The sequence below is a fragment of the Haliaeetus leucocephalus genome, unplaced genomic scaffold, assembly GCF_000737465.1.
Source record: "Haliaeetus leucocephalus isolate CR32 unplaced genomic scaffold, Haliaeetus_leucocephalus-4.0 Scaffold924, whole genome shotgun sequence".
Taxonomy (NCBI): domain Eukaryota; kingdom Metazoa; phylum Chordata; class Aves; order Accipitriformes; family Accipitridae; genus Haliaeetus; species Haliaeetus leucocephalus.
In genome coordinates, this window is record NW_010973360.1 from 365,922 (window position 1) to 382,201 (window position 16,280).

A 16,280-nucleotide genomic window follows, 5' to 3' on the forward strand; every position below is an offset into this window, starting at 1 on the left:
TGAAGAATTGATGAATACTTTCTGTACTTATGATACAAGTATTTTCATTAGGATATTGAAAGACACACAACTGTCCGATATTCTAGGAAGGCATCAGAGTTCGCAGGAATTCAGTTAAATCTGCAGCCTGCCGCACACAAGTCTCCTCCACATGTTAAGAGTTCTCACTGACACCTGCATCTGCAGCAGCGTGCGTGAACAGATATGTTACCACATTTTCTGAAGATGAGTGAATGTGGGCTGGTTTTAATTCATGTGACATCTCCTTCTGTACCAATGAACAGTATAGCAGAGATGAAAGCTTAACTTCTTACTGCCCCCCCCCCCTTTTTCTAATTTCTGAGGAAGAATAAACAATCGAGGAAGAATGGGCTAATCTGTGGCATACTGTAAATCCAGCAAAATTGACTGTACTTTTGAACTTCCATTGAATAATAATGGAAGGCATATTCAACTGCTATGCCATGGCAAAACTTACTGGTTTTTAAAATAGATTACAGTAGTGGGCCATAGCAAACTTTCACTTTTAGATAATAGGAATAAGTGAAACAAAACACTGTTCTTGTGGTAAGGGAATGCATGTGTTCCTGTATTTGGGCTGTTCATTAGAAATTATGATTAAAAATACTTAAACTCAGATTGCATTTATTCTGTTAAAATTGTTCGAATAGACTCCATAGAGCTGCGTGATTCTAATGCATTATGTGACTGATAACAGAAGTTTAAAAATAAATTCTTTGTATTGTATCTAAAGTGATATGGGGGGTTAATTTTTTGCATTTATGAATATTTTAATACTGTTGAAAACTCTTAGGCTGCAAGAGCTTCATTAGATATTATCAAACTGTTATAAGACTGTTACTCTGGTTTTCATCACCCATCTTTATAAAACTGTTGTAAAAGTGGAATAATATTTACTTTGAATTAATAGTCTTTGTTGTGTTGAATGGACACTTGAATATACTTGTTAAGCACTTATAAATGTGCTTGCTGGTTATAGAAATGGATCTGGATACAATGACTGTTACTGAGTCTGACACTGCTCAGTTCTGTGACCCTGGCTTCTCAGTTACACACACTAGCTAAAATACTTAAACGTTTGAAGAGAATTTTCTGTATTTGCAGTCTGGCATTTGAGAGAAATGGCTGTTGGATTTGAATCTGAGAGAAAATATTGCTTTGATGATCCTTCAGCTGTGTTCCTGATGCAGTTCTTGTGTTTCCATGCTTTCAAGTGTGAAATTGTAATTTAGTAGCAGAGATGCCTTTTGGGGCAGAGGTTTGTCTTTCATTGTCTGTGTTTTTAAATAAAAAAAGTGAAATTTTGGCCAAGTGGTAGATTTTTGAAAAATCTCTTAGAATGTGCTTGGATGTGTTTCAGCAATTGAATTTGCTAGAGGTTTCATTTTTCGGGGCCTGATGCTGGTCATACATCCCCACAGTCACAACTTTAATGTTTTGTGTCCAGATCCAGTAGCTGGGTGGGGAGTCTGTCTCCTGCTCTGCTAGTGAGGATCCTGTTTGCCGTTATTTGTCTAAGTCTGTGCTTATTATATAGGTTTTGGTTAAAGATATTTGTAAAATGAATGCTTCCCTTATTTCTTTAATACAAATTTTTTCAATTTAGTGCTAAAACCAGATGATACATTTGAAATATTAATTGACCAATCGGTTGTCAGTAAAGGAAGTCTTCTCGAGGATATGGTTCCTCCAGTAAACCCTCCCAAAGAAATAGAGGATCCTAGTGATAAGAAGCCTGATGATTGGGATGAGAGGCCAAAAATACCTGATCCAAATGCTGTCAAACCAGATGACTGGTAAGGAGAACCTTTTTGTCTCTATGATACCTTTTACATGCAGGTTATTAATTAGAAAGATTTGACTGGTTTTATTTTGGTTTTTTGCTAATGTCAATTAGGATATGTTTCACTACTAAAAGCACTAAAGTTTGAAAACGCAATTGAGGTGGGTACAAGGATCTGGTCACCTTCTAAGGAAAGAAATAATTGTGCTTATTGCTGATTTGTACCCTCCGTGATTGCAATTGATAACTAAGATTACTATAGCTGAAAGATTAGGAAGAGGGTTGGGGTTTTTTCACCATATAGTCTTAATTTAAATTCAGTGATTTCTGTTTTCTTCTGTGTGAAGTACTGTCCATACAGCAACTCAGGAATAGGAGGGAAAAACTTAATGGGAAGACCTGACTGACACCTGCCAGTTAACAACAGCAATCTCTCAGCTTAGTAGGGCTTTGAAACAATGTAAATATAATTCAAATATTTATAAACAGATAATTGGATGTCTTAATTGTCATGATCAGTGTATCTAATTCTGTTGTGCCTTTGAAAATCATCCCTTTCATGCCAGTTACAGTCTTCTGAACAGAACATTGGTTTGATGTCAGGCTGCTGTATTTTCTAACATAAGTCTGTAATTGAAGGGATGAGGATGAGCCTTCCAAAATAGAAGATTCTGATGCTGTTAAGCCTGAGGGATGGCTTGATGATGAACCACAGTATGTTCCAGACCCTAATGCAAAAAAGCCAAAGGACTGGTAAGAACTTGATCAATAAGTGCAGATTGTTAACGTATCTTGTAGATAAGCCTGCCTATTCTCTTTGGCAAATTGAGTTGTGGATCAGAAGTCAATCCAAATCTCATTGCCATGAGGTAGTTGGAATGTGTAAGGTATGGACAAATACTTGTTGGTTTGGGGGGCTGCTTTCAGAAAAACTCGAACATGTCCATTGCCTTTTGTTTTCTGAAGATATATAGACAAAAACAGAATATGAAGGACCTCTTGGAAAAAATTTGCTATGATGGTAAACCATGAAACAATTTAAGTTGGTAACTTGAAATCATCATATAATAGTCTCAGAGGGATTCTAAGCATCTTATGGAGAAGTGTTTCAAGCTGTCTGCAGATGCAGGATATAATTGCATTCAATCATGCTGTGGTAGTTATGAACATGTGACATTAAAAAAAAAAAAGGGTGTAGCACTCCTTAAAGAAAAAAAAAAGTGTTTATACTGTTAGGTAAAGTTCTATGAGCTGGTCAAAATTCTAAGGTTGTTATAGCAAAATGTGTATGGACCCTGAGTTCAGACTGACTGCTAGTGTTGAGACCAGTTCGATCTCAAATCAGTTGTTTGTAATTTTTTTGGTTTTTTTCTGAAGGGATGAAGAAATGGATGGTGAGTGGGAAGCCCCTCAGATCCCTAATCCAAAGTGTGAGACTGCACCTGGTTGTGGACACTGGGTGCGTCCCATGAAGAATAATCCAAACTATAAAGGAAAATGGAAAGCACCTATGATAGATAATCCTAACTATCAGGTAATAGCAATATTGTAGGTCATTGTTAAAAGGTACAGACTTCAACAGAGCAGGCAAGTCAAAGTAGTATATTTATCCAGGCTTTTTTACAGTATATTCATGTTTTAGAATGAGTCTGAATACCCTCACTAAACATTTTGAGCTTTTTTGTATTTAATTTGCTTCTCTTTTTCTTTAGTATACTGGAAAATAGAAATGCTTCCTGTATTAAAACAATTTCTCTGTTAAAAGTTGCTTTTGCAACATTTTGCACTGGTACCACTTATTTAATATGCTTTGTAGAATTTTATTCTGAATTACATTGTCATTTAATGAAATATTTCTCTTTTCTATTGGGGTTTTAAGTGTGGGTCTTCTAAATGAACAAATTTTTTTAATTAAAAAAAAAATGAAACCTTTCAGTAAGCAGATTGATTTACTAGTCTAATTTTACTGGAAGCATAAATTTTCGATAATTAAATTCTCCTCCTCCCTTCTAGATATAAGAGGTAATCAGTTGGATATTAGAGTTACTTTGTATTAATTATGGCTGGGAAGTACTTGAATCTGGTTTCTTTGAGCTTAAGATCCTAAGCATATTTGTAAACAAAATTTGGCTCTAATTTGCACAGATATCATAAGGCTGAATTTTCCTTCCCTAAAACTTGCCCTAACATTTCTGGTTACAGTACCTATCAGTTTATATATATATCCTGGAAGGGACTGTGTGGATAACAGGATGTAGTTCCCCTGCAGTCTTAGGCCACCAGACAACAAATGCTTACCTCAGAAGATTCCATCACTGGCCACAAAATACTGACCAGTGCCCTTAGAAAAACGTATATGCTATATTGATGAACAAAAGCCAAAATAATATATTACTCAAGGAGAGACCAGAGGAAGAAGTGATACCTATGTCTTACTTTCCTGCAGTATTAGGAAATTTGTTTCCTAGACTTACTCTAGGAAGTATACAAAGATTGTGCTTGGAGTCACCAGTACCGGGAAGAACGGGGATACTTTGTACAGTTATTGCTGTAACGCTATATGGACAAAAAAATAAGTTTTAAGAGGTCTGTCCTAAGCCAGAAAATTGAGACCCATCTGCCAAAATCCTATAGGCTATTTCCAATTCTGTTTTTATGTAGGTTAAGCTCTACTGCTTATCTTTTTAAATAGTTGGGAAGTTCTAAATACTTTAAAATTTGTTTCACAGTTTGTTTTGTACTGAGGTACAGGTAGTGTGATTACTTTTTTTTTTTTCTTTAAAAGGGAATCTGGAGCCCTCGGAAAATACCTAACCCAGACTATTTTGAAGATCTTCACCCGTTTGAGATGACCACTGTCAGTGCTGTTGGTTTAGAACTCTGGTCCATGACATCTGATATCTACTTTGATAACTTCATTATATGTTCAGAAAAAGAAGTAGCAGATCGTTGGGCAGCAGATGGCTGGGGCTTGAAGAAACTAGTAGCAAGTGCTAATGAGGTATAAACTTCACTATGTTCTTGGTAGCCAAAAGTTGTGAGAAAGATGTGCTGTTGGAAGAACTTTCTGTCAGTTAATGCTGACAGAATATTAATTTGTCTGCAATTAATAGTCTTGCTGAGTAACTATGATAGGTTTTTTCTCATAGTTTGGCTTTTTACCTTTCTCAGATAAATATCCTCTTGAGATTAAAAGGGTACAACATTTTACTTAAACACCTAGCAAGAAATTGGCTTCACAGTTAATGAGTCTTCCGCTGTTCACAGTGATACTAGAAATTCAGTACCTGTCAGCAAATGGAAGCTGAGTTAGTTACACTGAAAGACCTCTCTTTTTTTTTTCTTTTTAGTTTTCACTTGTGGTTAACTCCACTATATATATTCTTAAATGTTTCCCTCTCATGAGGAATGGATAAATAGTCACGTGTTTTTTCTGTTTAATAATATTAGGCCTTTGGCTGTTTGGATGTATATTATGCAGCTCTGAAAATAGTGCATGTATGTTTATGGAGCTGCATCTGTTCCTCTGTTTCTATGTGTGCGTCCACATTTTGCTTGCAAACTGCACTTGGCCAGCTGCCACAGTTTTTTCTAGATCTCTTTCCTATATTGTAGGATGAACTTGTCCTAATGTACGGGATTGTGAGCCCCTCTAGTGGCTGCCTTTACTGACTACAGTTTCTTTCTAACAGTCCTATATTTTCTTTGCTTGAGTGGCAAGAGCAGGCCTGCAGCTGTGGGAAAGAAATGGTGGGTTGGTGGCAAGTGTGGCCAATTCCTGACAGCTGCTGTTTGTCACAGGGATGAGCAAGTAGCAACAGCATATCTGCCCATGCAATTAGGAAAGCCACCTCCTCCCACAACCTTGCCCTTTTCTGAAATGTTTGGGTTTATGTCTGGACCTGCGTTTATACCTGTACACACAACAGCAAAAAGTATTCCCTTGAGTCCCCTTACTCCAGTGTGCCTCTTGAACTTCCTACCTTAGTTGATGTATCCTTTCCAGAGGTCTTACTGGACCAGGCACTTGCCTACCTACCTCTACTGTGTAAGTCAGAACTGGGCTGGGAGGACAGTCTACTCCCTGAATAAATGGCTGTCAAAGGAGAGAACGTGGTAGTACAGATGGAGCAAGACATTGCTCTTCAGGAGGCTGGCTGCTGCTCTGAGGTTCCTGACGCTTTGGGAGCTTTCAGCTGAGTTAATGCAGCGTGGGGCAAAAATAGAGTAGCTGGGAAGGGTGTAAAGTGTGAGGTTGCCAAGACTCAAAACGTCACTTTACAAAATTGAGTAGTGGCCAATCTAGTATGTTTGGAGTACCGGGTTTGTTCCTTCTTACTTAGCACCTGCTACTTATTTGCAGTCTGTCAAGTTGTTACTTAAACAATATTGCATTTCAATACTAGTATAGTCATTAAAAAGCAATGGTAAGAAATGGTTTTCTTTGGGCAACATAAAGCTTAAAATATATACAGCACACTTTATAAACTTACTGAAGTGTTGAGAGGGATGTAAATGCAATTTTTTTTTTAATTGTTTTTAATATAGCCTGGTATGTTCAGTCAACTGGTAACTGCTGCAGAAGACCATCCATGGCTCTGGGTTCTTTACATCTTGACTTTAGCTCTCCCTGTTGGTCTAGGTGTGTTGTTCTGCTGGCCAGCAAAGGTTAGAGAAATTTACTATATTTTTATTTGGTTTTATTCTTAATACTTTATTTGAAAACTCCTAGCATCTGTGCAACAATATGCACTTTTAATGTGCCATTGTTATTACTTAGCTTGCAGTGGCTGTTGTGTTTAATTCTTAATTTGAATTTAAATGTAAATTGATTTTTAATTTGTTGTAGAAAACAGATGAAGATATTGACTTCAAAAAAACTGATATATCTAAGCCAATTACAAAGGGAGAACTAAAACAAGAGAGAGAGGAGTTAGAAGATGATGAAATAGAATTAGAAGAAAAAGAAAATGAAGATACTGCTGAAGATGGTAAGATGAGCAAGCCGCCTCACAGTTTGATTAAATATAAAGACATGAATAGGACTAGTTCATGGATTGCATTGCCAATAATTACAACCAGTTATCTCAGAATATGCAAAATCTGCCTTGCTCTGAGTCTTCTTTTTCTCTTTGACAACCTCCAGTGAGTGGCATTCCATGGCTAATAGCTCTTTGATAAACACAAGCAGAAAGTAAGGCTCTCAGTGTTTCTTCGCTTTGAAGAAATTAACATGCTTCCAAGTCTTTTTATGTTTGTAGAAAGTGATGCATATTTTCTCCCTTCTAAATATTTCATATATTGAACACATTTGAATGGTTCAGATATATGTACCTGAAGTGGTTGAAGTCCCATTCTTGTCTTTAAAATGTGTCTGGAATAGCTTTAAGTCTTTAACGTAAGTCTTTCTGCTTATTCCTCTGGGGGGGGCGGGGGATTGTACCTTGAACTATTCTTTTGGGCACTGATTTTAGTAACTCTTGTTAAAGCCTGCAAATACAGTAGACTTGAAACACTGAAGTCTGCTGCTTCCTTTGTGTTGCTTTCTAGCAATGCATTGCATGCTTGCAGAGGTCTGTCCTGCTGCCCCAGGGGAGAAAGAGGTCAGTGATTCAGCAGGTTGAGTTATGCTTTGGCATCCAAGGATAAAATAATCTTGTGTTACTGTATCAAAGATTACTGGTACTATTCAACTATGGCTTTGATGTTCTGTTAGCATTTCCCTGAGTCTATAGCAATGAATAAAAAGCAAATCGCCTAACTTACAGTGCACTATCTTGACTGTCATGAGAAAATCCTTAGCCTCAGACCTCTGCAAGATCCTGTGTTTTGTTTTACTGTTCTATAGTAGGAACAAAGAAAGTGACAAATGACTGGCATAGGAAGTTAGAAACCTAGCAGACATTCATGGTTGGTTTGGTTTTTTTCTCAGTACTGACATCACTCTGTATTACTGACTGAAACTTTGTGGGTTTTGTCTGTCTCTGCACTATGTTCCATGAGTGGTGATGGCTTCTGACTGTAAAAGTTTGCTCAGCATCAGATTGTCCCGTGCCAGTACTTACAGAATTGAGTACGTTGTTGGCACAATGCTTGCCACACCAAACGTAGTCCCTCTGCCTTACCATTCGAGAGCCTTACCTAGCCGTTTAATTATTTTAGTTATGCTATATGTATTTTTTACATTAGCATAAATTGCAGGTACAGCATTTCAGCATTGTATCTTCCTACACTTTCCTTTTGATCTTACTCTACTTGCTTTTTGCTCCTGAATTAGAGAATTTTTCTTGTATCCAATCTTGATGCACATCTTAGATACATTCTGTACCTAATATGCTACTGTTGCAAGGCTGTCTTGAGATACCTGAATTCCAATATTCTTCTGTTAAGTCAGTCGGTTAATTTAGTTAATTACAACACATCACTTAATAAATAATATGTTAAAGCATGTATTTGAATGTTAGAAATAAGGTCCAGGCAATCACAGAGGAAGACTGTTTAGTTCCCACAACTTTTTTAAAGAATTCCACTTGGAACAGCTGTTCATGATGTTTCAAAAGTAGATTCCATTTTAGACCTTTACTTTGTTACTAAACTGAACACAGAGTAAAACTAACATAGCTAGCTTTTGTATGACTGTTCCAAGGTTTTCAAGTAAATTCTGGGCTTCAGAGGGAAGGATTACGCTTCGCTGTCATACGACCTAGTGGTTTCTGTTTGAAGAAGAATTGCTTAACTTCCCTTAGCTTCCTGCCACCTTTCACATTTGCAGGTTGAAATCTTCCCTTTTTTCCTATCGCTCTTTTGCTTTTTCATATCTGAAAACATTAGAGAATTTGTCTTCTGCCTCCTTCTACTGATGCTTTTTGCTACAGAGAGAAGAGAAATGGAGGAGACAAAAAGAGAGCTTATAAAGGATACAAAGAAGATGGGAAGGGAGGCTCTTCCTTCAGGTACTGGGAAAGGGAAGTAATTTGGGCCAGGACTTGAAAATGGTCTCTGCTTTCTGGCCACTGCCCCCACTCCCCCCCACCCCACTTCATTGTTGGTGGTAGAACTTCAAGCTGGTGGATGCCAGCTTTCATCAGATACAGATGTGAGTTTCCTCTGAGATTTCTCAGTATGGTGTCTGTAGTCATAAATATTTTCTACTAGTGTCTTTGAATCCTGATAATTTTTACAATTCCTTTATAGTCATTATCTGCTGCTTCATTTTCTGGAGTTGAAGGTAATGGGGTTTGAGCTGTGGAATACTGAATGACTTGAGATCCACATTTTATCATGGGGCCATTAAAAAAGAAAGGAAAAAAAAAAAAAAGAAAAAGGGTGGCACAATAGCAAATTTCAGAAACACTTGTAGATCTCTGGCTCCAGTGAGAATGAGTTGCTGGCAGAGTGCTTCTTGAAGGGCATTGTCCATGTGATTTACTGTTTTATTTTGCTCTATGGTAATTTTTGTGACATTGCTAAAGGATGATGTGTTCTTGACTTGTCCACTCATCTGCTTTGTCTCCTTGCTTTCCTTGCCCTCTAGAAGAATATTCTGGGAAGTAAAAGAATATTGCCAAGAAATGGAAATTCAGGGGCACAGTCTGAACCTTATTTGTGAAGTTATACATGTATTTATATGAAATACTTTTTAATTACTGTTAGACTAAATTAAAATTAATTATTCTAAATAGGATAGTTGTCCAGTTCTGGCTTTTACTACTTCTGATGTCTGAAGTTTTTTGGTTTGTTGAAATTAGTACTTATGGGAGGTGCTAGGTTTGCATTATTTAAAACTTCTAATCTCTTCATTAAAATATGAGCAAAGGCTTTGTGAATTTTTGCCAAGCTCTTCTGTTAAGGGCTTACTTTTGGAAAAGAAATCTTTGTCTACCTCTGTCTTAAACTATGATATCAATTTTTTTATCCTATTTCTCCTTTTGATAATAATAGTATCAGGTATATTTACAGATGGGAAAACTAATTTCTTAGAGCTTCACTGATTGTTATGAACTATTTGGCTCAATTTATAGCTATACTCTAGGCAAAGTTTTTTGGTACTCCTACAGAAGTCTCAAATATTTTAATAAATGATGGTTTTCTAGATTTTCATCACCAAGAATCAGAAGAGTCACATCTTACATGTGACTACCATCTGACTTTATATGGTTACTTTTGTTTCAGCTTTACTGAGCTGAAACAGTAAGAAATGGGGGAGGGGGGGGAGTCGGCTATTTGGTTTTGTGGGTTTTTTTTAACACAGAAGTAGTGCTTATGAGATGTAGGCATGACCTGACAAGGATAGAGCTGAGCACTGCTTCATTACTGTTTTTAACTGAGCCACTGGTAGACTGTTAAGTTGTAAAATGCCATCTTATATCCTTTCTATCAGATTTAGGTATGATTTCTTGTTTACTCTTGATAGAAAGTATTGGAAAGGGTACTCAGTTTCTAGAAATTGTCACTTCAAGACCTCAGTTTGAAGTAAAGGAAGAGACTTGCCAAGCCCCACTAACTTTTCTTTGAATCATGCTGTGGTTGCTGAGGTTTAGTTGTTACAATGAGCATGGATACCTAAAATGCAGACATGGGAGTGCCAGCTTGTAAGTACTGAAGCCCAAAGTGGAAATCAAAACAGTTGGGTGCCTGGCCTCTTTCACAAAGTATGAATAATACAGAGAGTTGGTTGCACTAGAAGGGCAACCTATATGCTGATCAGAGAGCAGCCTAGAATTCGCAATATGTGGTGCATACACTGCTCTTTAGTGCAGTGACATGGCCTCAGTAAGAAAGTAGAAACTGCCTCTGTGTTGCTTAGCCTATAGTTTGTCCAGGGAATTCTGGAGCGTAAAAAGGTACTTTTTTTTTTTTAACATTTCCCCACCCCTCTCCATTCCCTGTCAGTTCAAAGGTCTAACTGAATAATTTTATCCTAGTAGTGCAAGCTGGGCATAGTTTGAGTGAGCTGAGGGGAGTACAGCATTTTTCTGACTAGCTTCTGCATTGCAATAATGCATAAGAAGGGGGTGAGCACAGAGCTGCTTATCCCTCAACCAAAACAGTATGCCAAAAGAATTCCCTGTTGAGAAGGGGAGTTCCCTTAGGATGTGGGTGTCCCCCATGGTGGGTGACTGATAACTGCAATATTGTACTTTGCTATCTAAGTCAGAATTTAGTCAGATTTGGGATGCCCAAGTTGTCCTATTTTGGACTCCGGTCCCAAAACTGTCTAATACAATCCTTGGATTTAAGGACTTCCCTAAAGGAAATCAGCTTAAGGTTGTCATTTTAGTCGGTCACTTAGAAGTCTGGAGAGAGTATGTGCTATTGTGAAAAGAGGCTAGGCTGAAGCTATTAAAATTGGTTATTAAATCTGACAGTGATCAATTTCTACTAATTCATGAGAATTCTACTCTCTGTATCGCAGAGATGTTTTTATGGGTTACTATAAACAAGCAGTTCATTCTAAGACTGAAATTGGCTTCTTTTCCTTACTAGTGTGTCTGGATATAGTGCATTTTTAATATAGTTCTGTTTACAAAGTAAAATTAACTACTTCTGCAGAAGATGAAGGTGAAGGTGGTGAAGATATTGATGAAGAAGAAAACGAAGTTGCAGATGGAAGTCAGGAAGGTGATATGTCAAATAAATCTGGCTCAGAAGATGAGGTAAGTTTGGGGGTTTTTTCCCCCTATTTTCTCCTTGCCCTTGTCCAACATCACACTTCTAACTCAGCCCAGTTACCTACAAGAAGAGTTTTTCTTTTGTTGAGCCATAAAACAAATCATGAGGTGGAGATGTGTTTTTATTTGACACCTCAAATGCTCTGTATAGGTTTGTGAAACATGTCTCTTCCTGTCTAATTTTGGCTAGGAGGTGATATTTATTGTAAAATACAGGTACAGTATAGAAGTGATCATGCAGGTCTCTAAACCTGAAACATTTTTACAGGAGTATAGTTTTTAGCAGGTTATTAAATGAATTGCAAGTGTTGAAAATTTGGATGCTGCAGTAGATGTCAATGTCTTTTTATCATGCTACTTAATTGATGGAACATGTGCTTCTAACCACATAGCCTTTCAATGAGACCTTAAGCTTTCAGTTATCTTTTTTTTTTTAATTCCAAAATAAGGTTTTAAGCAAAATGACCATACTGGTTTTGAATTCAGCACCTGCAGTTTCATTTTCCTTGTGCAGATTAATCCAGTCATCAGATAATCTATAAAACATGTTTCAGACAATAACATTGTAGAATGGAATCTGTGTGTGCTTTTCTTGCTCATCAACTACTCGTTATCCTTTCATTTACAAATTCTGGTATGTCTGAAATGCCTTAGATCCACCCACAGTATTTCTGTTGGTCATCCTGTGCTTGTCACTCCCTAAATGAGTCCCTTCCCAGATTACAGGAGTTCAATGTAATGTTAAATCCTTTTCATATAAAACTCCTCTAGGAAACTGTACCTTGCATGAGGTTGCATTGTTTCAGCACTGAAAATCTTCATTAATTACCCTTTATTCAGTACTTCCTCTTCTTCCTGTAAGAAGGTTGGGTTTTTTCCTTGTACATTTACCTAGGAATACAGTATCTGATGAACCCCGTTAAGATGCATGTGACTCTTTGTGAAAGTAATAGTAAGGTCGGAATGTGTGTATGCCATTACACAGCATCACAATGAGGTTATGGCTTGCTCTTCAGTGGGTATTTTCAGGGTGTACAAGTTTCTGTCATGAGCTAGCTAGTGACCTACTTGGGAGATGTCATGCACCCCGTGTCCTTACTCAGGTTGTGCCACACTCTGTGAGCTGTTACTTCTGAATGAGGTGTTTGCTATTAGGTGATGTAGGAAAGTGAGGAATCAATGCATTGTCTGAGAATGGAGTTCATGTTGGAAAGACTTTTCATGCGCCTCTCAGTTAATCACTTTTAAACTGAGAAGAACACACCTGATTTAAGAACTGTTTGTTCTATTTGTAGATCTCCAAAGGCAGCAGTTAGATTGTTTTAAATGCTTCTGGCTTAAGAAGTGGAAATTAAAATTAGCATAAGATGCACTTTAAGGAAGTTGCTAAAATCATTAAAAAGTCATCGCTTTTAAACCAGTGAGGAAATGGGCAAAACCAAATTTGTGACATCAGTTTAGATGTACTATTCTATTCCTTCTGAACGTAGAAAGGAAAAGTCTTTTACCCACTTTATTTATCATTAGATTAGTATTGTGGGGAAAAAAAAAAAAGTCCTGTCGCTTAAGTGTTGCATTTAGTGATAATATGATTGGGGGGGTTGAGAGGAGGAATAAAGTAACATGCCAGTTTCAATAATTAAAATTCAGCATTAAAATTTTAAACTGATTTTTTTTCTTTTTTTTTTCTTCAGATGAAAGAAGCTGATGAAAGCACAGGTTTTGGAGATGGTCCACTGAAATCAGTGCGCAAAAGAAGAGTACGGAAGGACTGAGTTACTTCCAGCTAGTCCAGATAGTTACTTCCAGTAGGTCTAGATAATAGTAACTTTTGGTATGCCACTTCAGTGGGCCTGACCATGCAAGTTCCCGAGATTTGAAGGAAAAAGGACTCATTGCTACTTAACCTCCTATTTTTAATTCTCTAACCTCTTTTAACCTTCCCAATCTTCGTTTGATTCCCTTTTTTAAGGAGAAATACCATCTGTGAGGAGTTAGCTGATGTTTCGAATTCAGAATAAAAGTGAAATTACAAGTTGGCCAACTAATTTTAAGGTGAAGGTTCTTAAGATTTGAAGATTCCTAGAAATTAGTATTAGTTGGATATAAACTTACTTTAAATATTTTTTTAAAACATGAATAAACTGTAATATTTTTGCAGCTCTAGCACAAAATTAGCTGTTTATACTTTTCAGCTAAAAGAGGATGATAGTATAGATGTAGCATCTATAGCAGTTCATATTGCTATGAGAAAAGGTATTTTTTTCTGTGCAGAGCTAAATGCAATAATTGTTTTTGTATGATGATTTAGTGCTAGCGACAATTTTTATTGTAAATTATTTATTTTAGTTGATCTTGTTCCATGGGTGGTCAGCTGTTCACTTTAGACATTGGTTACAGTAATTTATTTTTAAGAGATATTTTAAAATAGAATACTCCATAGAACAAGTAGTAATTGATGTGACTTGTTTTACTTTTGAATGCAGATACCAAATCTGCAGAAGTGATATACAGATGATTTTTTTCAAACTTTTATAGTTCTCATGTTCCAAGCCAGAGTGGTATAACCTCTGTTTGTAAAATACTTGCTAAGTGTACATTGCCTCCTAAAAATATTTAATAATTCTTGCTTAACATTAAATTTATTAATATAGATAAGAATTTTTGATGGATTAAGTTTTTTACAGATGTGAGTAACTGGGCATTCTCATAATATAGTTTAAATAAACTGCATATTGTAAAAGAAACTTTGTTTTGTTAAAGTTCAGCTGTATATTAAAATAAACAATAAAACTGCATTCACCAGAAACCTCTTGCTGCTTGGCAGCTGCCTATAATATTAGTAGGATGTAAAATGCTAGCAAAAACAGTCATACATTACAAACAAGTAGACATACATTAATTCATAAGGAACCTAACAGATTTCTTTGTGCCTGGCAAAAATTTAGTTCACTTCAAAAAGAAATATTTTCACAACAAATTGAGTCAGCAAAGATTCCATGGAAGTCTCTAAGAAACGAATGCTTAATTAACCTTGATGAAGCAGCCAGTGTCTTCAAGTGCTTGTGTTGAAATGTTCAAAAGTTAATTATATTGGACTCTATTTTGTGTGAACTACATGGAAAGGCCTCTGGTTTTTTGTTTTTGTTTTTGTTTTTTTTTTTTTTTAAATACAAATCAACAGTGGTCACCAGAACAGTAGTATAATGGGTATTACTAAATGAACCTAAAAGTCTCAGAAAATAAAATTAAGCTACTTTTTTTTATATGGGTTTGTATAATGTTTTTGGTTAATTTCAAAATCAAAATAAGCCAGGGTCCTCAGAAGACTATTGTAAACTGATTTGGATTTGTTGGGTTTTTGAAACTCTTGTGTTTTTACTTTCCTACAGTAGCAAACCTTGGAGCTAATGAGATAGATAACTGTTCAGTATCGCACCAGCATGACTCTTCCAAAAGTAGTTAATAGTAACAGCGAAAGCATTTGTGACGTGATTTCTTCACTGTGTAGATCACTTGCTCCTCTCCTGCTCCCCGTCTGTCAGCTGGGCTTCTCTCTTCTCTTGTAATTGCTGCTGGTAGCCTGTAAAGATTAGGACACATGCTGGACTCTTTGAGGTGCTTCATGACACGGTTGAGGCAGAAGTTTTGAAACTGATGTTTCTAATGTTTTTTTGAACGATATAAGCCCTGGCATTTGCAAATTTCAGGCTCTCCCCTGTGATTATGAATATTCCAGTGTCTTATTTCATCTTGAAGGAATTGATTGTAGCAATTCTCAACAAAACCAAAACTTAACAGGTCTCACAGCTCTGTTGTATTTTTTAGCTTGAAGCTTACTGTGTTTGCTGTCTGTGCTGTGCTGAAATTTGTAATGTGATGTAGGAGGTAGGAGGATGCTTTGTTGCTGGAGAAGAAAATGAACATTTTAGTTGGTGAACTTTGACCACAAATTCTAATCTGTGCTTATTTACCAAGTTTTCTTTTTCTTTTTTTGAGCAAGTTCCCCTCCTCATCCCCAGCTTCATCTGTCTCTCTTAAGATTCCCCCCACACCCATCCTGTTCTTCCCAACTGGGGAGTTTGCTGCCAGGAGAAACAGCATTGTGACAGTGATCCTGGCTTGCAGGCTACTTTTAGCTTTCTGGATTCATTAATATATGTTGTAAGGAGAGAATTACGAGTGCTGTTACTGTGGTTGTAATGCAGAAGCCAGATGGCATTTGCAGAAGCTTGCACGGCACTCCCTTCCTATGCAAAAGCAGAGTTGCGTTACACTGGAGTGGGCAGGGCCGCTTTAGCTTTGTTCAGTCGCAATTATGTGACTGCTGGAATTAGTATTAACGGATTTATGATGCCCCTCAGATGATGAGTCAATGCCATGCGATGGAGCCAGAGAGGTTGTTGAAGGCAGGCTGGTGTTCTCAGCCTTCCTAAGTGCATCATCATTCTTGTGATGAAACGAATCCTTACCCACATCATATGTCACCTGTTAAGGTACTATCCATTAGGTTTAAGTGCAAGTTAGACAGCCTTTTGGAAACTTGAAGTATTGGTGCAAGGCTTTTGGTAGTACAAGCATTTGAAAACTAGATGTGAAAAATATCCCAAAGTGGTTTTTCCCCAAAAAAGTTTTTTTTTTCTTCCTGAAATATCTGACAGCTTAAGTAATAATTAAATTTCTGTCATATCTAAAGCCAATTGCTTTTGTGAATTGCTTTGATCTTATACTGTAGTCATGGTGGCTGTAGTGATACCGAGTGTGGTCTGTGTAGGACAGTTTAGAGAGGTTTAATGTCTGTCTTT

The 16,280-nt window shown here is 36.9% G+C and overlaps 2 protein-coding genes across 3 annotated transcripts in view; one reads left to right on the top strand and one right to left on the bottom strand.

The window, feature by feature from the left end:
- CLGN (calmegin) overlaps window positions 1-14,153 on the top strand; it is a 26,870-nt gene extending 12,717 nt beyond the window's left edge. Inside the window, exons 7-15 of one of the 2 annotated variants that reach the window (XM_010583614.1) lie at window positions 1,628-1,817; window positions 2,444-2,557; window positions 3,182-3,338; window positions 4,590-4,805; window positions 6,353-6,472; window positions 6,654-6,795; window positions 8,680-8,757; window positions 11,357-11,460; window positions 13,170-14,153. In XM_010583614.1, the coding sequence (XP_010581916.1) occupies window positions 1,628-1,817; window positions 2,444-2,557; window positions 3,182-3,338; window positions 4,590-4,805; window positions 6,353-6,472; window positions 6,654-6,795; window positions 8,680-8,757; window positions 11,357-11,460; window positions 13,170-13,250 (1,202 nt within the window). In that variant the 3' untranslated portion in view covers window positions 13,251-14,153. The remainder of the gene's footprint in view (window positions 1-1,627; window positions 1,818-2,443; window positions 2,558-3,181; window positions 3,339-4,589; window positions 4,806-6,352; window positions 6,473-6,653; window positions 6,796-8,679; window positions 8,758-11,356; window positions 11,461-13,169) is intronic. The other variant, XM_010583615.1, reaches the window with a different exon arrangement.
- Window positions 7,268-16,280, bottom strand: part of SCOC (short coiled-coil protein) — a 22,888-nt gene continuing 13,875 nt past the window's right edge. Inside the window, exon 5 of the mRNA XM_010583612.1 lies at window positions 7,268-8,673. Coding sequence (XP_010581914.1) covers window positions 8,658-8,673 — 16 coding nt within the window. The 3' untranslated portion in view covers window positions 7,268-8,657. The remainder of the gene's footprint in view (window positions 8,674-16,280) is intronic.